This window comes from Zonotrichia albicollis, chromosome 3 (assembly GCF_047830755.1).
Source record: "Zonotrichia albicollis isolate bZonAlb1 chromosome 3, bZonAlb1.hap1, whole genome shotgun sequence".
NCBI classification, from domain to species: Eukaryota; Metazoa; Chordata; class Aves; order Passeriformes; family Passerellidae; genus Zonotrichia; species Zonotrichia albicollis.
Window position 1 is genome coordinate 12,308,714 of NC_133821.1, and position 24,194 is coordinate 12,332,907.

The window sequence follows — 24,194 nt, forward strand, 5'->3', positions numbered from 1 at the left end:
GGTCAGTGTGTTTAATGTATTCTTTTTTTCTTTTTGCAGCAATCCAAAGTCTGCTAATCAGAGGATAAACAAAAAAGTGAACAATGATGCATCATTAAGGATTCAAAATTTGTCTATTTTGGTGAAACAAATAAAAACTTACTATCAGGTCAGTAACTGTTTGTTGTGCTATGTTTTGCCTGGAATTATTTCTAAATTTTCTTCTGTAGTTATGGCTGTAAGAGTAACAGGAGTAAGATGAATAAGAGATGATTGTTTAGCTATCTGGTCAAATTTCTTATCAGTGTTTACAGATATAAAGGTGGTGTGGGCAGACTTTTGTATGAGTGATGATCTGTTTACAGAATAGATACTCTGTGTGTGCAGTTACTGCTGTGGTTGGTATTTTCTGAGTTGAAGCAAGTTTTGTGCCAGTGTCACCAGTGTCCCTTCAGTGTGGCTTTAGTGCCTTTCCCCACTGCCCTGCTCCTTCCTGCCAGGAGAGCCCAGAGCTGGCAGAAACCCTGTGCTCTGCCTCTCCCTGCAGTCCTGGAGTCTGCTGCTCCTCCTGTGTCCTCACACAGCGTGTGCTTCCCAAAATTCTGAGTGCAGTGAGGATCCCCAGCTGTCACTGCTTCCCAAAACTGGGATTGCAGTGAGGATCCCCAGCTGTCACTGCTTCCCAAAACTGGGATTGCAATGAGGATTCCCAGCTGTCACTGCTTCCCTGAGTGCAGTGAGGATCCCCAGCTGTCACTGCTCCCCAAAATTCTGATTGCAGTGAGGATCCCCAGCTGTCACTGCTTCCCAAAACTGGGATTGCAGTGAGGATCCCCAGCTGTCACTGCCCTGCCCAGCCATGGAACACCTTCCCAGCACTTCCCACCCTTTTCTCCTGCACCTGGATTTATGTGCTGCCTGCTCAGGTCCATGTGCTTTTCCTTTTCTAAAGGAAGTAATTTTCCACCAGGCATTATTGTTCCACAGCTGGTGCAGCAGGAGGCACAAACACTGACAGGATTGATCTTTTTGGGAGCACAAAGCATTCCCCATCCTGCACTGGCCTCATGGTATCACCAGTCCAGGTGCTGCAGGACCAGGCAGAATTGCTGGCATTTAGGTACCTTGGATGGTTCAGGATTGCAGATGTTGCTCCAAACCTTTGTCAAATTTATTAGAGCTTCTTTAAAAAAAAAAAAAAAATTCTATGAAGCAGTTAAACCAGTCACCATGCCTTTAGTGGTCCAAGTTATATTGAACTGCCCTTTTTTAGAGTGTTTTATACACTTTTCTCCCCAGTGTTTCAGGGTTCTGGTCACCATGCAAACATGTGCTGGTGTTTTTAGCAGGAGTGAAGGCTGGAGAGCTCCTTGCAATCCAGAATTGCTTTTTGCATGTGCAGATACTCAGTCCCTGCAGTGGCTGCAGGGAGGTTGGTGCTCTGTGGTAGTTCAAGTGTTAAAGGATGGGCTGTTTCACAAGGGGTCACTTGAGTTCCTGCCACCTGTGCAATTCCCCAAGGCAGGAAAGCTGGGGCTGATGGATGCCCTGGAATCAAAGTGAGAGGCCTCCCTTAGGCTGGGGGGGGCAGGAGCCTCACAGCCCAGTGCTCCTGAGAGCTGGGAGTGCAGAAACCCTGCCTGGGGCTGCTCTGGGGCTGCTCTGGAGCCCAGGGAGGGGACAGGACACATTCACTGCACTGACACAGGATTTCCCCAGGGCTGCCATCAGACACTGACAACTGTGGGAATTTGGGATTTTTAGCACTGTGTTAACCCAACTCTTTAACACTTCTCCTTGTGAGCTTGTCCATGCTGGTTTTGTAAGATCTGTGGAAAACCTTCTCTCAGTTTAGTGAAAAATCACATCAGTGCTGTGGATGTATCTGTCAAAAACCTGCACTGGTAGGATGTAACATTCAGAATTAAGGTGTTATGTTAGATTAGTCACTTTTTTTTTTTTTTTTTGTTCCTGTATCATCTTTGTTATTCTCTGGAATTACAGTCTGGTCCTAAAGCAGTAATTGGTGTGTGTACATTTCTTGGCAGTGTAGGAGCACGGAACTGTTCTCAGCAGTTAGCTCAAGATAAATTATTCTAAATTTTGGTGGGCTCCAGAGGTTTAATCCAGTGAGTGTTCATGACTCTCAGCAGATTGGACTGAGGAGGTGAAAATGTTCAGTGAAATAAATGCTGGTGAGCTGTGCAAGTTTGTGCAAGCACAGCCAGTGCTGAGGTTAACACCAAGAGACAGAAAAGGTGTCAGACATCTCTGGGGCAAGGCAGAGGTGTTGGAAGGAAACAGGTGATCCTGTCTGTTCAGGGCACTGCTGCTCATGCTCTGCTTTATGATAGCATCATGGAGTTATTTGAGATACTCCCAAAAACCACCCCCAAAAAACAACAAAAGCAAACAACAAAAAGCTGCTCTAAAAATTTGTGATTTTCTGTCATAATAGCTGTTGGCACTCATTAAATTCATTATATTTTATCTGTTTTTATATTGGTTTGAAACATCCTGTGGTGCAATTCATGTCTTATTTGTATTTGAAAATTGTCTTTATCAAAGTCTGAGAAATACAGGTGTCACAGTTGGTTACATTTCATGATATTGAAGGAAGTCAAAGCTGTTTTCTCCCTCCTTATATTTTGTCTTAGGCATGTCCAGAGGAAATGTATATTTTGCAGTCTAGTATTAATCAATTCAGGTATAATTTTGATGTTGTGTATGAACAGGTGGGAACTTTCAAGTATAGCTGTAACTGATAATTTCTACTGGTGTTTTTTAAGAAATATTGGGGATTTTTTTCAATTTGACCTAAGGCAAGTGGACCTGTGTTAGGTTGATGCTTATGATGTGACACCTGATGTGTGCCCTGAGCTCTTTTGGAATGTGTTGCTTTTGAGTAGGAACATTTTATATAACAATGGATCTGTCACTGTGGAAAACCAAAAAGCCTGACTATAAGATGGCATCTGCTGGGAATAAATATCTGGGAACAGGAGAAAGACTCCTCTGCTTCAGGAGAATTAGGCTCTGTCTAGACTGGGGATTTGAGCCGATTACAGCCATTACAGGAGCCCCATTGATGGGATCCATGGCACAGATAGGCAGAGCTGCTGCCTGGTGTGTGCCACTTGCAGCTGAAATTCCATGGCATTGTGCACACAGGGTTTGTACCTTTATAGTCACAGCTGGCCCAGTGGCACTGCAGCAAAAACCCCTGGGATTTTCACATCCACCTTTTGGTGAGGCCAGAGAAACCGTGAAATAATGGAAATAGATCTTTCTTTGCAGTAGAAATGCACCTTAGAGCCAGTAAAACAAATATGTATCAATAGGTTAGTCAGGAAAAGATGAACATAATAAATTGAAAGGGTTTTGCTGCATTCTGAGACTCAGGATCTCGTTGGCTTAAGATCCCTAAGCCAGCTCATTGCCACGAGGGGATTTTGCTGTGTGAGATGATTGTGCAAACCAGTAAAACAAAGCTTCTGTGGAAGTAACTCATATTTGTTAGTTGTTTTTTTAATTAGAAAGTAAATAAGTATTTTATGAATTGTATGCATGAAGTCCTGAAAAATATTAAAACTGTTTAATTAATACTGATTTCTCTTAAATGGCTGTTGGCATTTGATGTTTGCTTTCATTCAGTACATGTGATGTAAATAATGTTTTAATTAACTTTTATAGGAGACTTTGCAGCAGTTGATCATGATGTCTTTGCCAAATGTGCTAATAATTGGCAAAAATCCTTTTTCTGGTAAGTTTATTTTTGACTAAGATAAAAATGTATATTGGTGTGATCATTTATATTCTTTCACTGGAAATAGAATTCCTGAAGGGTTGAGCCTTTCAACAGAAGATTGTTTATCAGAGAAGTGGTTTAAGAATGATGAGTAATGATTTAATAATTATTTTCTTTGTCCACACAAAGGGTCCACACTAAAAGATGTGTTCTGTCACAGCCTCAGCCCTGGCTTTCACTAGGATTTATACTGAGCCCAGTGCATTTCCCAGCAGCCAGTGAACCCCTGATGGCACAAAGTTAAAATTTCATGTATTCCCAGCTACTGCACCTTCAACTTTCTTTACCTGTCACTGCTGAGGGAATTGGCAGTCCAGTGCATCTCACTGGATCCAGCTCCTGATCCTTGTTTCTCCTTCCCCCAACCTCTCCTGCTTCTCTTGCATCCATACCTGAAAAATATTGCAATTACCTTCTTGTTTTCTCCCCTGAACTGACACTGTCTTCTCCATGCTCCCACCTTCTCTGCTTCCAGCTCTGAGAGTTGCAATTTTCAGACCAAGAAAATTAGCCAGTGTGGATCCAGCTGCCTGTCCACAGCCTCTCGGGGATGTGTGCACCTTGCTCTCAGTTCCAGCAGCACGGAGCAGACACACCTGGCCTGCAGGGAGCCACTGTGGACTGGGCACAGTTTATCCCCCTGGGTGTCCTGTGCCCCAGGTGTTGTCCTGCTGGCGTTCAGCAGAGAGGTCAGGAACTGCTCTTGCAGGCTCTGTGGCTTCCCCTGGCTGCTTTGGTTTCTTTGGGATGTCTCCTCTGCTGCTGTGTCTGTGGGCCAGGGGCTTCCTCATGAGCCAGAAGAACCATCTGTGTTTCCTCACTTCCCAGTGCCAGGGCTCATAACATTGGTATTTTCCATTTCCCATCTGCACTATCCCATCTCTGGAGGTATCTTGCTTTAATTCCTGTGGGTTTTACTTTCTGCTTCTGAGCATTGCTGCTTTTGCTTCCGAGGTCACAGCTTTTTCAGTTTTTGTACGTGCAGCTGCTGTCATATGCACCAAGAAGTGTGAGTGTGGTCTCCTCCTTTCCAAAAGAACAGAATGCATTGTGCTTTTTTGATTTTGATTCCAGACTCTCTTAAGGTTTTCAAAAGACTCCATGGATTTGCCTAGAAAGCAGATTTACTGGAAAAACAGATTTAAAAAAAACCCCAGCTCGTAGTATTGTTTTGTAGTGACATTTTTTATTCTGCTCAAGATACTGAGAGAAAATGTTTTAACAATATTGTATAGTATAAGATGACATTTCACTGAAAATGCACTATCAAACCCCACAGAGGTAATATTACATTCAGTTGTATACATCCAATTTTATGGTTTGGTCATTTTTAAAGAGTTGTCTTTGTGTTTTGGGATCTGTGGTTTGGCAGCTCTGCTGGTGTGTGCTTTGCTCTTCTGTGGGGATTTTGTTGGGTTTGTGAGAAAGTTTGGACTTTTCTGTTGTGTAGCACTCACATTTCCATAAAATGGTTGTGCTTGGACAACATTCTTGAAGGTGTTTCAGTTTCCTGCTGGAGTTCAACCACAGAGTTTGTTCTGAACTAGAATATTGACCTGTTCTTCTGGGTTCTGTCCAGAACCTTTCCCCTTTGAAAGTGAGGGCTGCTCTTGCTGTGTCCCTTGGAAGAGGATCTCATCCTTACATTGGATTTTTAAAGCTTTTTTTGGGCAGATGCAGGGAAATGAACCCTCAGGGATCTTTGGAGACACTTGCTGTGCAAATCTGCTTGCATCAAGGCAAGCCTCAGAGTAAAAGTCAATTCCCTGATAAAGACTTGGATTTGGTCCACTGAAGCTGAGGCTGGAGGTGTGATTTTTCACAGGGATGTTTCCCAGTTTTTCCCCTTTGCACTCAGGGAATGATTAGTAGGGAAATCCCAGAAGATGCCAAATTGCAGAGGCAGTTGGCTCATGGAGGAGAATGCAGGGAGAAGGCTGGAGGTGAGGTTGGGTAAAGCAGGTCAGCAGGAAAATAAAAATAAAAAAATGAAATCAGGAAATATTTCCTGAGCTGATTGGCAGGAAGGCAGTTGGAGGAGAGAACTGGAGGAGAGCTACAGCCTGTGACTGTAAATGTGAAATTAAATCACAGAGGGATAATGATGGGGCACAGGGGAAGGGGAAAGATGAAAGTTCCTGTTCCTGAGGGAGCAGGGCAGGCAGGATGGAAAGTCAGGAATAGGATGAGCACAGGGAAGATCAAACAGTGACACAGGACAGGGCCAAAGTTCAGCAGCAAGTTGAAGGGTGTAAAACAAAATCAGCTATTTCTGTGTTTCTGATGGAGGAAAAAGAAGAACAGAAGATGAGGGGAGCTGAGATGGTTCAGTGTTTTGCTCTGTTCCTTCAGGGAACATGGGGGAGAGACAAGGAATCAATATTCAGGCAGGTGTTTGAAAGGCAGTCAGGAGATGAAGAGTGAAGAGGAGCTTAGGGATTGCTTAAAAATTAAGGAAATGTGATTAATTTATTGGGATAAGTGAATGCAGGCTGTGAGCTGTTGGATTCTCCTGTTGCAGTGTTCCTGTTAACCTTTATTGATAAGACAGAAAGCCAGGTGGAATTCCTCTTCTTCAGCTGAAACACATTCCTTGATGGTTTTTCTATTTCTCCTTGAAAGACTTCACAGCTTGAGCCTTTGGGATACAAGAAGTCTGAATAAATGATTGAAAATCTCCCATTTGAATCTATGTTTTTTGTAATGTATTTGTCTACCTGAGAAACCTCTTGAAAAATTGGAATTAATTATACATATACATACATATAATGTAGCTCCCTCCAAAAGCAGCAGCTTGAGTCAATGCCTAAACTGTTTTGTCATCCTTGAAGCATTTGCTTCATGGCATTTGTGTTCTAGATTTAGAATATATTTCTATATTTAGTAGCAAGATGAGGACATTGTCAACGTAAAAAAGTAAGAAACATTTTTATTAATCTGCAAACAGAGTTCTTTAACTTAAGCTTCTTTAGGAGATTAAGATGCTTAAGGCCAGATTTGGAAATATATTTTGATTTTTTGGATGTGCAGATGAATATCTAATACAGCTTTGTAAGGAATTGAAATGAACTTGTCACCTCAACTCTTCCAATTTGGGAGTGACAGATAATTTAAGCACTTTTGTACCCATCTTGAGAGACCTGAGATTACCATTGAAAACTTGATTGCAGGTCTCCAAAGCACTTCTAAAAATGTCACTCTGAAGTTTTGCTTTTTGAAGGGCTCAGGTTTTTTTCCCAGTTGAAATTGTTGTGGCTGTTAAGGTGTTTGGATACTCTGGAAGTGAAATGGCAAAAAGGATTGAGCTGAGAGCTCCTCTGGTTCTTTTCTAAACTAGGTTAACAAAAATGATATGGAAACAACAAGAAAATCTGTTTTCTGAGGGATAGGGGAATAAGCTCTAATTACAATTCTCAGTTTCCATTTTTCCTTGCTTTCTTCTCAGAGCCAGGTACTGAAGAAGTAAAAAAGCTCCTCCTGCTTTTGCTTGGTTGTGCAGTTCAGGTGAGTTTAATTGTGTTTGTCTCTGTGAAACTTCAGAATTACTGATCTCTAATACTTGTGGCGGTATAAAACTTTTTTTTCCTTTGTTGTACAACTGTATTCCTTGAAAAATTGGAATATTCTGACTTTTAATTAAATGGCTACAACCCTACACCTGTTATTGCATAAATACCTCCAATACCACCCTAATGGGTTATTAATTTCAGTAGTGTTAATTACCTGATACTGTAAAGAAAGGGTGGAAATGGTAAAGTGCTGAAAATTAACTCACTGCACTTTTTTCATGTTTTTAATGAACTCTGAATAAGTAGCAATTCTAAGAAACCTCTTTCTTGTACCATTTCAATTTGATTTTCCTTGTATCATTTAATTAATGTTGTAAGTTATAATTACTGTAAAATGGCATGAACCACGCATTTACTGGTCACCAGAATTACTGGATAATAATTTAGTCATGTGGCCATTGCAATGTCAGCTTTAGAAGTTTTAGCTCTTAAGAAATGCAAAAGAGGAATGAAAATACTTGCAATTATACATATAAATATAATGTCTCTATTTTTAGTGTCAGAAAAAAGAAGAATTTATTGAAAGAATCCAAAGTCTGGATTTTGATACCAGAGCAGCTGTTGCAGCCCATATTCAGGAGGTATTTTGAGGGGGTTTTGCTTTTAATTTTGGGGATTTTTTTGAGATGGAATATTGTATTGCAGGAGGGGGAGTTGCACGTGTTCAATGGCAAGTAAATCACATATGTGATTTGCATATTGAGTGGTTGTAGTAAGCAAAAAAGGCTTTATTTTTTCACTTGATTCACAAAAAGATTTAATGATTGAGCATTTTTGGGTTTTATTTTTAGAGCAGTACCAGAAAGCAAATTTGTTCCTTCAAGGATTTCTTAGTTACATACAGCAAATTTAGTTTAGTGAAATCTTTATATGCAAATTTCTTTATAAAATATAATTCCAATCAAATGTATGTGGTAGGTAATTTATAATGTTATTGTCACCAGAAGGACAAGGTGCTGCTTCCAGATGGACAGAAAACTCTTCCTTTACATACAATTAAATATATTTTAAATGTTTTCTCATACCTTATCCAGAAAACTTAACCTGTAGAGTTGCAGCTTTATTTTCTTTATGCTTCCTTTCTACTGTTAAAATTCCAAGAGGATTTTTTTTCTGTTTCATTTTGCTCCATGTAGGTAACTCATAATCAGGAAAACGTGTTTGACCTGCAGTGGATGGATGTCATTGTGCTGACACAAGAGTATGTTGAGCCTCTCCTGAAAAATATGGCATTGCATTTGAAAAGGCTGATAGATGAAAGAGATGAGCACTCAGAGGTATGGACGTGGCCTAAGAGAAATACAAGAAATCTTCTTTTTCTGAGATTATGCAGCTCAGGATTGTTGTTAACTAACAGTTTAATTTTCTGCTGACATGTTGAAGCCAGGATTCCTGACTGCCAGAACGTTGTTTCAGGGAGCTCTTCTGTGCATATTTGTTTAATAATGTAGGAAAGATAAAGCTGGAATAAAGTAGGAATGATAAGAGGTGATCTTTCCACATAGCCAGAGTGGGAAACAACTTCAACATTCATCAGTAGCTGAAAACAAAGAATCCAAAGCTGCATCAGCTGCATTTACCAGGAATCAATAACCCATCAGTTTGCAAGGCAGTCACTGCAAGCTGTTCTGTTCCCATGTCCTGTTGTCCAGGTTTGAGGGGGATAAAGCAGATCCATCCCAGGAGAGGAGGCTTTGCAGGCTTGTCTTGGGGCACACTTGTTGTACAGTGTTAGAATCAGGGAACAGAACTGTATTTCCTGCAAAGTTTGAGTTGTGAATCATCTTGATGGTCCCAGATTTGCCCCTCAATAGAGTGGATGTGTCAATGTTGCAATTATTCCAGATACTCCTTTGACAGTTCTTCCAGATCACAGCCTTGGCAGGAATACAACAGAGGGGAGAGGATGGGGGTGATGCCTTTGTTCAAAGCAAAGGAAAAATACTTTAAACTGTGAGAGATGTTCATATTTGGCTAATACCTGTATTTATAGGGGGAAATAGGAATATTCCTGTAGTTCTGGTGCTTTATTTGGTGGTCAAGGATGAAGAACACGACTTTATTTAGAGATAGATGTTTATTTTTAAGAGGTGGTGGTTTTCAAGGAATTCATACCCTGTCAGTTCTGAGCACTGGTCATTTTGTGGGCTTAAAAGTCTGAAGTGAAAACCAAAATTTAAAATAGCAGAAAAATAAAATTTAAAACAGCAGAAGGTGCTGTTCAAAAGCTGTGGTTCTTTACTTCAGGCATAGAAATGCAGGCAGAACTTTTGATTTCCTCGATGGCCAAAACCTCCCCATGGTTGTGGTGCCATTGCAGTGTTTGCTGTGAATGACACCCAGGGGTGGCTCTGTGAGGGCCCCTCTGGACTTTTCCCTGCTGTGTCCCTCAGACCATCATCTTTTCCCTGCTGTGTCCCTCAGACCATCATCTTTTCCCTGCTCTGTCCCTCAGACCATCATCTTTTCCCTGTTCTGTCCCTCAGACCATCATCTTTTCCCTGCTGTGTCCCTCAGACCATCATCTTTTCCCTGCTCTGTCCCTCAGACCATCATCGAGCTGTCGGAGGAGCGGGACTGCCTGCGTTTCCTGCCGCACGCCTCGGCCGCGCAGTCGCCCTGCGGCTCCCCCGGCATGAAGCGCACCGAGAGCCGGCAGCACCTGAGCGTGGAGCTCGCCGACGCCAAGGCCAAGATCAGGAGGCTCAGGCAGGAGCTGTGAGTACAGTTCACACTCAGATCCTTTCCACTCATCTGCTCCTCTTCAGGCCAATTCACAGAATCACAGAATGATGAGGTTGGAAGAGACCTCTGAGATCGAGTCCAACCTCTGCCCTAACACCTCAACCAGACTACAGCACCAAGTGCCATGGCCAGTCTTGAGCGTGTCCAAAGGAGAGCAACGAGGCTGGTGAGGGGCTTGGAGCACAAGCCGTATGAAGAACGACTGAGGGAGCTGGGGTTGTTCAGCCTGGAGAAAAGGAGACTCAGAGGTGACCTTATCACCCTCTTCAACTTCCTGAAGGATGGCTGTGGTGAGCTGGGGGTCAGTCTCTTTCTCCGGGCAACAACAGACAGAACAAGAGGACACAGTGACAGAACAAGAGGACACAGTCTCAAGCTGTGCCAAGGGAGATACAGGCTAGAATTAAGGAGGAAGTATTTTACAGAAAGAGTGGTCAAATACTGGAATCATCTACCCAGGGAGGTGATAGAGTCGCCATCCCTCGAAGAGTTTAAAAAAAGACTGGATGTGGCACTTGGTGCCATGATCTAGTTGAGGTGTTAAAACATGGGTTGGACTCGATGATCTTAAAGGTCTCTTCCAACCTAGAATTTCTGTGATTCTGTGATTCTGTCTTTTTTTAAACACATCCAGAGATGGTGATTCTACCACTTCTCTGGGAAGAGCATTCCAGTACTTTGTTTTTCTTTTGGTAAAATTTTTATTCCTAATATCCAACCTATCCCTTCCCTGATGTAGCTTGAGACTGCGTCCTCTTGTTGTATCAGTGACCAACCCCCACCTGTCTACAGGCTCCCTTCAGGAAGCTGTAGAGAGCAATGAGGTCACCTCTAAGCCTCCTCTTCTCCAGGCTGAACAGCCCCAGCTCCCTCAAACATTCCTCACAGGGCTTGTGTTCCAAGCCCCTCACCAGCCTTGTTGCCCTCCTTCTCATCCTGCAACCCACAGGGAATTTCCCCAGGATCTGGAACAAGTTGTTCCTGGCTTCAGCAGTCACAAGACACAGTTGTTTCTGTTTACTGGTATGGCTTGACAGTGTAGACCTTCAAAAAGCTTTTGAAAGTTTGAAGTTTGGAAAGTCTACATGGGACACACTCAAGCATCTCAATGTCCTTCCCAAACTGAGGGGTCAGAACTGGACACAGCACTTGGGGTGTGGCCTCACCAGCACCGAGCACAGGGGCAGAGTGACCTCCCTGCTCCTGCTGGCCACACCATTCCTAATGCAGGCCAGGATGCCAGTGGCTTCCAGGAGCCATTGGCCTTGGCCTTCCTGGCCACCAAGGCACATTGCTGGCTCATATTCAACCACCCAGGTCCCTTTCTGCCTGAACACTGTCCAGCCACAGTCCCCAGCCTGTAATTCTTTGTCCTTTCAAATTGTTTTTTTAGTTATTGCTCCCCAGGAGGGGTATTTTTATAATACAAGAAGATTTGTGGACCCATGGGACAAATACAACGTTTCATCTGTGTTTGTCTCTGTTTGTATTCATAATGATGTTTTGACCTAAATTTTCTTCTCTGATGTCCCTGAAATCATGGATTAAAGGTGGAAGTCTCACCAATGTCAGCATTGTGTTCTCAAACCAGGTGATCATTAAAAGGAGATGAGGCAGGAGGGATCCCTTCTCTGCAGCATCATTTGATGACCTGTTTCCAACAAGAAATATTCACCTATGATTAATTCATGGTTTAAAATCATTGCAGATAGGACAAAAAATTTCCATGAGAATGCTTTCCTATCTCCCACCTCTTTTGTTCCTGTGTAAAAGATTTCTTGTCTGCACAACACTTCCTTGCTCCTGATTCTGTAGGTTTCTGTGGGCTCTTTGTCTTCATAGCCAAGGAGCAGATCTGAGCAGAGTGAGGAGTTATTTAAAGAGGAGATCAATAACAGACCTGTGGAGAATCTGCTTTCCCTGTAGCAATGTGTCAGTTGTTTTAGCAGAGTGAAGTGTGTGTGTTCTGAATTCAAATGCTCCATCTGAAGAGATCCAATATGTGTAGAAACAGCATAAATAAAGATGTATCTTATTTTTTTTTTTAATTCAGCAATGGGGAGAGGAGACAGGTAAACAATCACAAGCTGAAGGTAGCATAAGTCACAATTCAGAGTTTGTTGATCAGATGATTTGTAGCTGGCTGGATTAAGGATCTTGTTGATTTACTCAGAGGATCCCCTTCCCCCACCACAGCGTGGTCCTCATGAGGAGCAGAGGACAAAAGCTGGGGCTCTTTTTCCCTGATGTCTGTATTATTGTGTCTCCTGCAATGAGCCCGCCCAGGATATTCTATAAACAGCTGCACCAAGAAAATTAGTGAAAAAATTGCTGTTATTACTTTGATTGACAGTTAATAGATAGCCTAAACAGTGAACACTGGTATGTTCTGTATAATTTAGTCCAATCCTCTCCAGTCTGTAGCTGAAGCATGCAATTAGGGCAACACTGATGGCTCAGAACAGTCCACATTTTGCACTCTTATTTGAATTCAGTTGGTAAATAATTTCCCTTTGCATGTAGCAGTACCTTAAAATACCAGACTTGGATGAATTAACTTCTGTCTGCAGCATTTAGTGTTAAATGCTGCACCTATTTGATAAATTTTAAATTCCATTAATTCCAGACTTGGAAATACTCAGCATAAAATTTATTTATAATCTGGTTTTGGCAGTGAACCTTCATACCTGGTTTAATATGCAGTGTAGCTGATGTAATTTCCTATAAAAGGTCTGTAAAGATTATTTTTCAGCTGGATGCAAACCAGGGAGTACAGAAACTCCAAAGAAGGAATTTGCACACCTCATTTTCTGCGTATGGAGTTCTGTGTGTTCCCATGTAGAACAATAACAGCAATATGATGCTGACAGGAAAGTCACAGAAATCAGGAATAAATTTGTGTTTGTGCCTGGTTTCTGAGCACCTCTGGAGGGGGAAAGCTGTGACTTTCAGGGATGTTGCACTGAGCTCCCCTGCTTGTAGGCTCAGTGACCTTTTCCAAACAATCCTTTTCCAAAGAGATCATTCATGGTGAAATTGGCTCATGTTTGAAAACAACTGCTCTAGTTTTGTTTAAAACATACCTATTTTTTGTTGGTATGATTGCTTTGACATAACATTATACATTTCAGTCCATTAAATTTTCTTCTTTCCCCCTTTTCTACTTTGGTTTCTTACTTGTATTCCAGAATGTAGAATAATACAGTAACACATTTGAATATGCAGTGTATCTTTTAAGAATATTCAATATTGGCAGGTTTTTCTACAGCAAATGTTTGTTCTGAGGTGCAGTGTGATTTTTAACATCTCTTTGTCTGTGAGAGAATGAAATACTTCCTTTGCACTTAGTCATGGTTTAACAAACTCATTTTTTAAGGATTGGGAAATGAGTTGGAAGTTGAGAATGAGTCATGTAAGAATCATAGAATTCTGTGTCAAATTATTTTTATCACAGGTTTCTGAGTAGACTCAAACAGACACTGTGTTGTCTCCATAAAGTTAAATTCATTGTGTGTTTCATGGAATTATTTGGTTTATTAAGCAGTATCTTCTTCAATTGAGTCAAGACACCTAAAACCCTTAATTGTGCTCTGCAAGAAAAGGAAAAATTACAGAGCTATAAAAGTGCTTTTAAAATTGGCTTTACTTGATTGTGACAAGGAGTCAGTGTCTGGTTCTCCTGGAAAGAATTTGGACCTTTTGATTGTGTTATTTGAAATTATTCTGAGTTGAGTTTTGGATGTGGATCTCCTGGTACACATTCATTTTCATTCATTTTCTAACCACCAATGCCTGTGGTTTCTTACACAAAATCCCTTCTTGCAAAAATTCCTTATTTTACACCCTGTTTTCTGCCCTGTGTGAGTAGGAAACAACAATTTAAACCTATGAAGAGTCTTAACATTTAAAATATTAGATAAGATAACATTAAAATATTATTTTAACTTAATAATATTAACTAAATCTTAATGCCAACCCGAAATTTTACACTCTGCTGTCCCTGAAATTGTGGGTTCAAGGTGGAAGCCTCTCAAATCTCAGCATTTTGTTCTCAAACCTGGTGATCATTAGCAGGTTTTGTGGCCATGTTTAACTGGTTGGTGTTTTCTCCTTCCAGTGAGGAAAAGACCGAGCAGCTGCTTGACTGTAAACAAGAGCTGGAACAGATGGAAGCTGAACTGAAGAGACTTCAGCAAGAGGTGTGGGTTTAGTCATTTTATTATTTTAAGAAAAGTTACCACCACCAGAGCAATTCACCACTCTTTTTTGATATTAAGTATGTTTTCATGTTTATTTTTTTATTTTACCTTCTGAACCTGATCTTGTGGAATTTATTTCTTTATTTGGTATATTATGATGGGAAAAAATGCCTTGACTTAGAGATTTCTTCTCTGATTTTTTTTGTTTCTTCATTCAAGCAATTTGCCACCAGTCCATCCTCTGAAAGGATCTTTTTAAAGTGAAGGTGCTCCAGTTTTGTCTGATTTTTCTTAGTACTTTGTGGGGTTATAATGAGGGAAAAACCTTAAATACATCATAAATATACATTTTTTAAAAATGCCTTAACTTAGGTTAGTATTTCTTAATTTTTTTGTTACTTGATTCAAGCAATTTGCCACCAGTGCTTCCTCTGAAAGGATCTTCTTAAAGTGAAAGTGCTCCAATTCTGTCTGATTTTTCTTTATACTTTGTGTGGTGATAATGAGGGGAAAAACCTTAAATACATCTTAAATATACAATTTTTAAAAATGCCCTTAGGTTAGTATTTCTCTGATTTCTTTTGTTTCGGCATTCAAGCAATTTGCCACCAGTGCATTTTCTGAAAGGATCTTCTTAAAATGAAAGCACTCCAATTCTGTCTGATTTTTCTTTATGCTTTTTGTGGTAATAGTGAGGAGGAAAACCTTAAATACATCATAAATATACAATATATGGTGTGGTGTTGTGAGGGTCCCCAGGATGAGGTGAGAGATGAGAATTTGACTCCAAGTTCTCAGAAGGAGAATTAATTATGATATGATATGAAATTATATTATATTGTTATATGAAATTATGTTATATGAAATTATATTATATGAAATTATATACTAAAACTATACTAAAGAAAGAGAAAGGATACATCAGAAGGCTGGACAAGAATGAATAATAAAAACCTGTGACAGACCAGAGAGTCTGACACAGCTGGACTGGGCTTAGTCATTAAGTAAAAACAATTCACATGCTGGGATAAACAATTCTCCTAATCACATTGCAAAGGAGCAAAACTGAAGCTTCTCAGGAGGAAAACTCCTGGCAAAGGGATTTTTCAGAAAATAAAATGGTGACACTATATATATATACACACAAATATATATATTTATATTTATAGTGAGTCCTTGAAAAAGCCCAGTGCAGTTTCCTTGGCAATACAATCACCTACAATCCTGTACAACAGATTGGGTTTTTCACTGAATTCTCAGCGTTCCCAATACCCTGTGATTGCTGTCTGTGTCCCAGAACATGAGCCTGCTGTCGGACGCGCGCTCCGCCCGCGTGTACCGGGACGAGCTGGACGCGCTGCGCGAGAAGGCGATCCGCGTGGACAAGCTGGAGAGCGAGGTCGGCCGCTACAAGGAGAGGCTCCACGACATTGAGTTCTACAAAGCCAGGGTGGAGGTGAGTGAATCCAGGGGAAATCACCCACAGCCACTGTGGGTGCAGCTGGAGGGTGGGATGGATGGAGATGAGAGATCTCTGAAGCCAGGTCGTGGAACTTGGGCTTTATTGCCCAGGGCCTGGGTGCAGGGGTCTTTTGGAACTTGGGGTTTATTGCCAAGGGCCTGGGTGCCGGGCCCTGCTGGGATTTGGGGTTTATTGCAGAGGGCCTGCTGGGAGCTGCAGCCACAGCTCAGAGCAGCCTGAGAGAAGAGAGGGGGAGAGAGCATGAGGGGGTAAGAGAGTAAGGGAGTAAAAAGGTAAGAGCGCAAGGTTCCCATTGCAATACAATAAATCTCCTTCTGTGTTGAATATTCTATTTTGCACTAACCAATCTAGTACATGATACAAACCCTATAGCATTTACATACAGCCTATAAGAATCATTACATCACCATACTGTGGTACATTTTAAACCCTAAAAACTCCTCTTTGGGCCCCTTCTGCCAAGCTGTAGGGTCTGCTCTGACCCTTGGAGCTGTCTGCAAGGAGAGGGTGTTGTTCCATCAAAAGGGGATTATTTTCAGCCAGCCACACCATTGTTTTCCAGTTGCTCAGTAACTGAGGTATCTCAAAGCTTGCTTTCATTTCTATCTTGTTTATAGTTTCTATATTCTCAAAATCTTTTGCCAGACTATCATATTTATAAGGCTTTCCTGGTTCATCTTCCCCAACAAGCCACCATTCTTTAATGTGGCCTCTGCTGGGTTTTGGGGTATCCCTAGCGGGCTGCAGCGAGTCTGGATAGCACAGTCCTGCTCAGCACAGCCTTTCCAAGCTCCCAAGCATTCCCATGTCAGAATTCAGGACATCCCCTGGCTGGCCTGGAGTGCCAGGAGCCCTGCCAGGGGGCTCAGGAACCCTGGCACAGAGCCCAAGACACCTGTGATTTTGATTATGACCCATTGAGCAAATTACCAACCTTATATAAAGATCTGCAAGCCACGAAAGTATAAGTAGAATAATAATTTTTCTACCTCGTGACAAAATGATTGATTTTTTGAGGTTTTTAGCATGGGGGTTCAGAGGGCAAGGTGGAGGAGTCTGGGCATGTCCAGCTTTTCTCCTTCTTCTTCTTGGCCTCCATGTGCTGCTGTGATGTTGGCACTTTTGGATTGGTTTACAGTAGAAGTTCACTGTCTAACCTAGGTGATGGGTATTGGGAAAGTTATGGTAAATATTGTACAGGTAGGTTTTAGTATAAAAAGATAACACCACCCTGGGGGCAGGCAGAGTGCCTCTGTCTGACCTGCTGAGCAGACCTTGGCAGGCCAGAGAAAGAATTTTATAGATAAGAAACAATAAACAACCTTCAGACTGAGAACTGCAGAGTTCTGACTCCTTCTTCAACCACCAGGCTGGGAAATGAGACTTTCTGATGCATCTTGGGGTCATTCTGAGCAGCCAAAGCCCCCAGCCACAGGTCACCTTAGCAAGTTTAGGTGATACCAGCTCTAGTGGTTATCAGATTATCATTTTGTGATTGCAGCTCTTTGCTGGCTGGGTGCCTTGAGCAGTCCCAGGAGGAGGCTCTGTGAGGTTCCACAGGGGTGTCTTTATTGAATCTTCTGTGGAGGTTCTCAAGGACAGCTCTTCTGCCAAACTGGGCAAAAGGAGGGATTTTATAGGGTGCAGAGGTTTTGGGAATTGTCCAATAGTAAGGGTTAAAGGGAAGTGACCATAGTCTTATAGAGATAAGCCCTTTCTGAAGGGGGAAAAAGGGGTTTCTAAGGCCCAGTCATCATGACTGGGCATTTCCTGTCCTGGGCTGCTGAACACGGGGGCATTGCAGCTCCTGGGCCTGCTGCAGTTCTTCTCTTGCCTGGGGCTTTTCCAAAGTGCATTTGGAGATTGGAGAAAGTGCTGCAGTGTCCTGCTCTCTGGGATATGGCAGTCAGGCTTTTGTGACAAATTCCATTTTTTTGGCAATTGTTTCCATGTCTAATGGCGTGCAAGTCAGCAGTGTTCACCAGAGCTCTAGGCTAGCAAGGCCAGTGGAAGCCTCTGTGAAGGATGGATTGAGAAACCCACAGGGGAATTATTTCCAAAAATGCTATAAATTTCATCATTCCTTTTTCCTCTTGTTGGTCTCCTAAGGGAAAGCAATTTTCTCAGTCAAGTGTTGAGGAAAGGAGGGCTGCTCACATAAATGAGTACAGGACAATGGCACAAAATACACTAAAAAAAGATGTTCCAACACCAGGCAAGGGGAACTTAGAGTTCTGGCATGAGTTAGTAATTTAGGAGGCAAATCAACACGCAGGAATTTATCAGGCCATCATTCTGTCTGCAAATGACAAATTTGATGGGCAAGTGCCATATGGTATAAAAATCAGTAAAGGAAAACAAATTAGTGTACAGGGTTTGACAACAGTGGAAGTTTCATTTTCATAGAATGTTTAAACTAATAAACCCCCTAAAAATCTATTATGTTTTCATAGCTTGTAAACTATTGGATATTTCAAGCACTCTTCAATACAGATTAATATTAATTAGTTGGGTTTGTGTCATAATAATTATGAGTTAATTTAATATTTGTGTAGGGAGGAGTATGAAGGATATTTATGTGATCCTTTTTCAGATTTTGCAGCTGACTGTGTGCTGAAGTTTGAAAAGTTTTGTCATTATATCATGAGGAAAATTGCCAATTATGTATTTTACACATTACTTTCATCAGATGCTATTAAAAAAATCCTTTATGACCAAAATTAAAGCTGCTCAGGCCCTTTGAGAGTGGCTGGTTGTATTTTAAGATTGTGGGTGCATTTTCAGCATCAGGGCCTGACTTTGGGCCCAGTGGCCTATAAACCTAATTTTGGGCTGTACATCTTTCCAGATCACAGCCCAAATCAAGGGTTTGATTATATCATCAACACCTTATTTGTTCTTAATGGCTTAGGGAGTATTTCATTTATGTCAAATTCTATTTTCACAGAAATTAAGTTGCATTTATGTGGAATTGCTGTAATTGTGCTTTTTATAAAAAGTCTGTTTCAGCTCCCAGTTTTAGTTTGGGTTTCTGGAAGTGGTTGTGTATCAAGGTTTGCGTGGGCAGGGGAGTGCTTCTGGTTTGGGATTTATTTGTTGTTGTTGTTCCATTTTTGCAGGAGTTAAAGGAAGACAATCAGGTGTTGCTGGAAACCAAGACAATGTTGGAAGATCAGTTGGAGGGGACCCGAGCTCGATCAGATAAACTGCACGAGTTGGAAAAGGAGAATTTACAGCTGAAAGCAAAATTGCATGACATGGAGATGGTGAGTGGCAGGGGAGGGGGGCAAAGGCAGCTCATACACACTGAATTTAATTTCCTTTCTTAATAAAAGCCTTCAAAATAGCAAAGAGAAGGAATGTGATGATAAATGCAGAGATTCAAGAGCAATAGGTTTGATTTTTTTGATGTGAATCAGTTGTCACTTAAATATTGTGTTTACCCCGTGCACTTTACTTCCTAATATTTAGAAAGAAGTTAACTTTGGAAGAGTAGGGAGTGATTGCTGGAGGTTATGAGGAGAAGAGGTTCTTTGTAATCTTCTTTTTACAAAAAGTTCCTCAAATCCCTTTCAAAGTTCTCCCAACTTTTCCCAGTTCCTCCCCATCTCAGTGTCTGAGCAGATCAGAAAAAGCACTTTGCCCTCCCCTGTGACAACATAATAAAGATAATATAATTTAGACATCAATAGAATATAGATAATAAAATATTTTGCACCTATTGAGACTTCTCTTTTAACCTGTGAAATCATTTCCAAGGAGCGTGATATGGACAGAAAGAAGATTGAGGAGCTCATGGAGGAAAACATGACCCTAGAAATGGCTCAGAAACAAAGTATGGATGAGTCTTTGCATCTTGGCTGGGAGCTGGAGCAGATAAACAGGACTACTGAACTTTCTGAAGGTAAACATGAGTTATTGGAATGGAAATCTCAGAGGCTGGGTAGCATTGGGAAATTAAATGTATTTCTAAAGTGTCCTCTGGAGAAATGCTGATTCCCGTGTGTCCATTGAGATACAGGCTGACCATGAGAAGTCTTGCCCAGTTCAATAGTTGTGTCAACCCCATAAATTCCTGGAAATTCCATTATTTGCCATTCACACTTGTGTACTCTGCAGCACAGATCAGGAGTCTTCTGGCTTTGCTGTTCTCCAAGGGAAGGAGAAGAGCTGTGGTAAAAATTTGGATTCTTCAGTACAACATACTTGGATACAAACTGGATTCTGTGCAAAGCACTTGTGGAATTTGGAGCCACGTCCTGTGGTGTGGGAAGCAAATCTGTGCTGTGATTAGTAGGGTAGAACATATTTTAATTTCTAATATTTCTAATCCTGATCAGCTCTGGTCACCAAGAGGGCATTGGAAGGACCTTCAAAGGCTGTTAAATCCTCTAAAAATGCAGAATCTGAACAATTCTGGCTGCTAAGTCAGCTTTTATTTGAATAATGGTGTTTTTCTCCTGCAGTGCCACAGAAATCACTGGGCCATGAGGTGAATGAGCTGACATCCAGCAGGTTACTGAAGCTGGAAATGGAAAACCAAAGTTTGCTGAAGACTGTGGAAGAGCTGCAAAGTGCAGTGGGCTCTGTGGAAGGCAGCAGCTCAAGGATTCTGAAAATGGAAAAGGAAAACCAAAGACTTAGCAAGAAGGTAAAGGTCAGGGTGTGTTTGGATGGTGTGAGGGCTGCCTCATGTTCTCTGCCATTTTCTTCCTAAAGAGTGATTTTATCAATTGCTGTTATTTTGGGTAAGGCATTACAAGGGTCTGAGTGGAGTTACAGTGTGTGTAAGTTTATGGTAAAAAGTAAAACCACCTCCAAGATTTTTTTTTCTTTATGTGAGAGTGTGAGCAGTTGATTCAGAAAGGCCTTGGACCAGTGAGGGAAAAAAATAATAATATATTGGGGATATGATGAGTAATGGAAGTGGTTGAGAATAGTGCAGAGCATTAATTTTGGTAATTCTGAAGCAGAAGAAAGTGTGTGTGCAGAGGTGCAGAGTGAGAGATGAGCCTGAGCTGAAAACTCGGTCCTGTGTGCTCATTTCAGCTGGGAGAGGGAGAAGGTGGCTCAGGGAGTTGATGAACAGCTCAGGAGGGGAGTTTGGCAGCTTTAGCTGTGCTCAGCTACAGCACTTTGCTCCTCAAATGGTGTGTGTCAAATAGAATCATTTAGTCAGTGGTATTTATAGAAAATAAAAATTAGGGAAAAAAAGAAGCTGGGGCTAATTACAGTGGAGTGAAAATGTCTAAAATTCCTGAAATAGCTTTGACATCAGCAGCTACTTCAGGTGAAAGACTATTCTTAGAGTGGCTAAGAGATAATTAAAAAAAGAAAATTAAAGAAATCCCTACTGCATTCCATGCTTCCATGAGTTTCTGATTCTTAAGAAGCTGCTGTTCTTTGGAGCAGCCTCTGTGCTGTACCCAAAAGAAAAGGGAGGTACAAAAGAAAGGAATAGAAACACATAAATATCATTCAGGTCAACTTGTTACCACTCAAATGCAGCAGAGAAATCATGCTTGGCTATTTTAAATTTTAAATAGCTTTGCTCTCTGCAGCATGGAAACACTTGACAAAACAAACTCATATTTTTAATTCCCAAGGAATCATCTTAATTATCTCTTGAAACAGTTAAGTAAGATCAAACAACATTCAACCTTCCTAAGTTAAAAGGGTCTTGGAGGAGCAGTATAAATCTCACTGAAATGGGATTTTAAGAGAAAAAAAAGATGCTGCAGGAAATATCCAGAGCCTGAGAAAATCTGACCCTTTTTTTTTTTTTTTTACACACTAGAGTACTTTATAGATACAGTGTTCTGAGCCAGGGAGAAAATTCTGGCAGGAGTAAATGTATTCCCAGAAGAAATGAATGTTTCAATTAAAGATTAGAAAATTCTGTTTAATTTCTTCCCTTAAGCTTCTTTATTCATTTCTATAAGGGTGCCTTCAACCCAGCTAAGACCGTCATTCTTAAGTACATTTTCAAACTTTTGTTTCTCTTCCCAGCTTGAAGAGCTGGAGAATGAAATTAGCCAAGAGAAACAAAGTCTTCAGAACAGTCAAAATCAGAGTAAAGATTTGCTGAAGGAGAAAGCCCAGCTTGAAAAGACCCTTGAAGCACTTCGAGAGAACTCCGAGCGACAAGTGAGTAGCACAACCCAAAGTTTTCCTGCTGCTTTGTGCTCTGCTGCTCCCCTCTTGGAGGCTTTACAGACATAAAGGGATTGGAAATGCAGTGGATTTGCCAAAAGGAGGTTCCTGCAGGAAAACAGCTTTGCTGGGAGCTGCAGGCAGTGAGAGACATGACTCATTTCTGGCTGGGGCTTTCCTGTGGGTTCAGAGCTTTGTAACACTCCCACAGCTTCATGGAGCTGCTGGGAGGGTGCAGCTCAGCCTGGAGAGAAAATTGGGAGCTTTGGAGGGAGGCCAGACACCTCCCAGAGGAGGAGAGCAGGTCCCAGGCAGCTGGCAGTGCTTGGAGTAATGTTGGAGCATTGATGGGAATTCCAGCAGCCTCAAATCCTGCTCCATCCTTCTGCCCTACACTGGGATGGGCTCCTGCTGTGGGCACCTGGATTGATTTGGGGCTGCCAAAAACTGACATCTGAATCTTTGTAAAAATGTACCTGATGGACACTGGCACCTCCTGAGTGCCAGAAAAAGAGTTCTGGAATTCCCAGATTCAGGAATTGAGTCCTTCAGAATTAGAACTGTGTGACGGTGCTTGCAGGGGTCTGAGGATGAGGGCAGAGACCAGGATCTGACTCCATGTTTCAGAAGGCTGATTTATTATTTTATGATATATATTATATTAAAACTATACTAAAAGAACAGAAGAAAGGATTTTATCAGAAGGCTGGCTAAGAATCGAAAAAGAATGATAACAAAGGCTTGTGACTGACTGAGACAGTCTGAGCCAGCTGACTGTGATTGGCCATTAATTAGAAATAACCATGAGACCAATCACAGATCCACAGTGTTGCATTCCACAGCAGCAGATAATCCTTGTTTACATTTTGTTCCTGAGGCCTCTCTGCTTCTCAGGAGAAAAATCCTAAAGAAAAGATTTTTTAAAAAATATCATAACTACAGAGCTGCTTTTAGCTTTTATAAATTCTCTTTATACCTCCTGATGACATGGCCATTTAGTTTAATTTAAAGTCCAGTATTCTGAAATGCAGAGTGTTATATTTCAGAAAATACTTAGTATTTTTAAAGTCTGTTTATTGGTAAATGGAATTCCAGAAGGAAGAAAAGAGGGAGGTGAAAAAAAAAAGCTTGGCATGGAAGGTTTACTTTCACTTAAAGATACATATCTTGTTTTAGGATTGATATTTCAGAGGGCCTATTTCTGCTTAAAACTAATTTACTTAGGGGCTGATGGGTCAACAGCAACTTCCATATTTTTTCTAAAATCCTATGCTGACACTTACTGCAGTAGGAGTCATTTGGATGAGATAAAATTCATTTGGTCTCATCCAAAATCCTGGAGGCATTTGTCAGGATTTTTTTGTAGAATTGGGATTATAGAAGCAGAATTCATGGACATTATTCAGTGCCATGGCAGGTGCTCCAGAGCTGTGTTTTTAGGCACCTGTTAAGGAGTTTCTGGTGAATATTCCAGAGCAGTTTGTCATTGCTGGGAGCAGTGGATCTGTAATTAATAGTTCCATTCAGATTTCACTGTGGGAGAACAGCCTGTAATTTTCTCAGTCTGTTTTTCATTGCAAGCAGCATTTTTGCTTTTCTCCCAAACAATTTATTGTTGAAACATCCCTTACACTGGGTTATTAGTGTACATTTAAATATTGATCCAAGCAGTTTTGCTGGATTTTGCTGTCTGGTGTTACATGCCCAAATAACTCAAAAAGATTTGGAGCAACCTAAAAAGTCAAGAAATACTGAAAATTAAGGTGTAGGTTCTGCCTTTATCCTTGAGTTAGATCTGGAAAAATGTTTCCTAGGAAAATAATTCCAGTATTATTTACTTTCTCTGGAGCTAGTTTGGAACAGAATATCCAAAGGTTGTTTTTAACTCAAAAATCAGTGTAACTTTGGTGTGTTTCCTCTCAAATTGTTGTTGAATGTGATCAGGATTCCCTCACCTCCCATCCCTCACTTCTACTATTTCCAAATGAAATAAAGAGATTTTTGTGATTTCCACACCTCCCTCCATTTCAGGTTTGGTTCAGAACTTGCTGCAGTTCTGTTCCTTGTGGACGCACAGCTCTGCAAATCACAGAGTGTGAGAAAAAACAATGTAAACATGGGTAAACACAAATGAAAATTAAATTTGCCAGGGAGTAGGTAAAGCTTTCTTTTTATTTGTGCTTTATTAGTTTTGGGCTTACTGAATATTACTGTTAATATTCAAGAGGAAGAGATTTGAAGATTTACTTTGTTGTCAC

The 24,194-nt window shown here is 41.1% G+C and overlaps 1 protein-coding gene across 22 annotated transcripts in view; it reads left to right on the plus strand.

Annotated features, from left to right (window-relative positions):
- The window catches only part of CCDC88A (coiled-coil domain containing 88A), a 71,668-nt gene that overhangs the window by 15,614 nt on the left and 31,860 nt on the right, over positions 1-24,194 (plus strand). For 21 of the 22 annotated variants that reach the window (XM_074536686.1, XM_074536687.1, XM_074536688.1 and 18 more), the window contains exons 4-15: positions 40-148; positions 3,673-3,742; positions 7,233-7,291; positions 7,854-7,937; positions 8,493-8,633; positions 9,905-10,074; positions 14,219-14,300; positions 15,598-15,756; positions 18,903-19,049; positions 19,543-19,687; positions 20,250-20,434; positions 21,793-21,930. In XM_074536686.1, the coding sequence (XP_074392787.1) occupies positions 40-148; positions 3,673-3,742; positions 7,233-7,291; positions 7,854-7,937; positions 8,493-8,633; positions 9,905-10,074; positions 14,219-14,300; positions 15,598-15,756; positions 18,903-19,049; positions 19,543-19,687; positions 20,250-20,434; positions 21,793-21,930 (1,489 nt within the window). Of the gene's footprint in view, positions 1-39; positions 149-3,672; positions 3,743-4,262; positions 4,477-7,232; positions 7,292-7,853; positions 7,938-8,492; positions 8,634-9,904; positions 10,075-14,218; positions 14,301-15,597; positions 15,757-18,902; positions 19,050-19,542; positions 19,688-20,249; positions 20,435-21,792; positions 21,931-24,194 lie in introns of those variants that run through there. The other variant, XM_074536683.1, reaches the window with a different exon arrangement.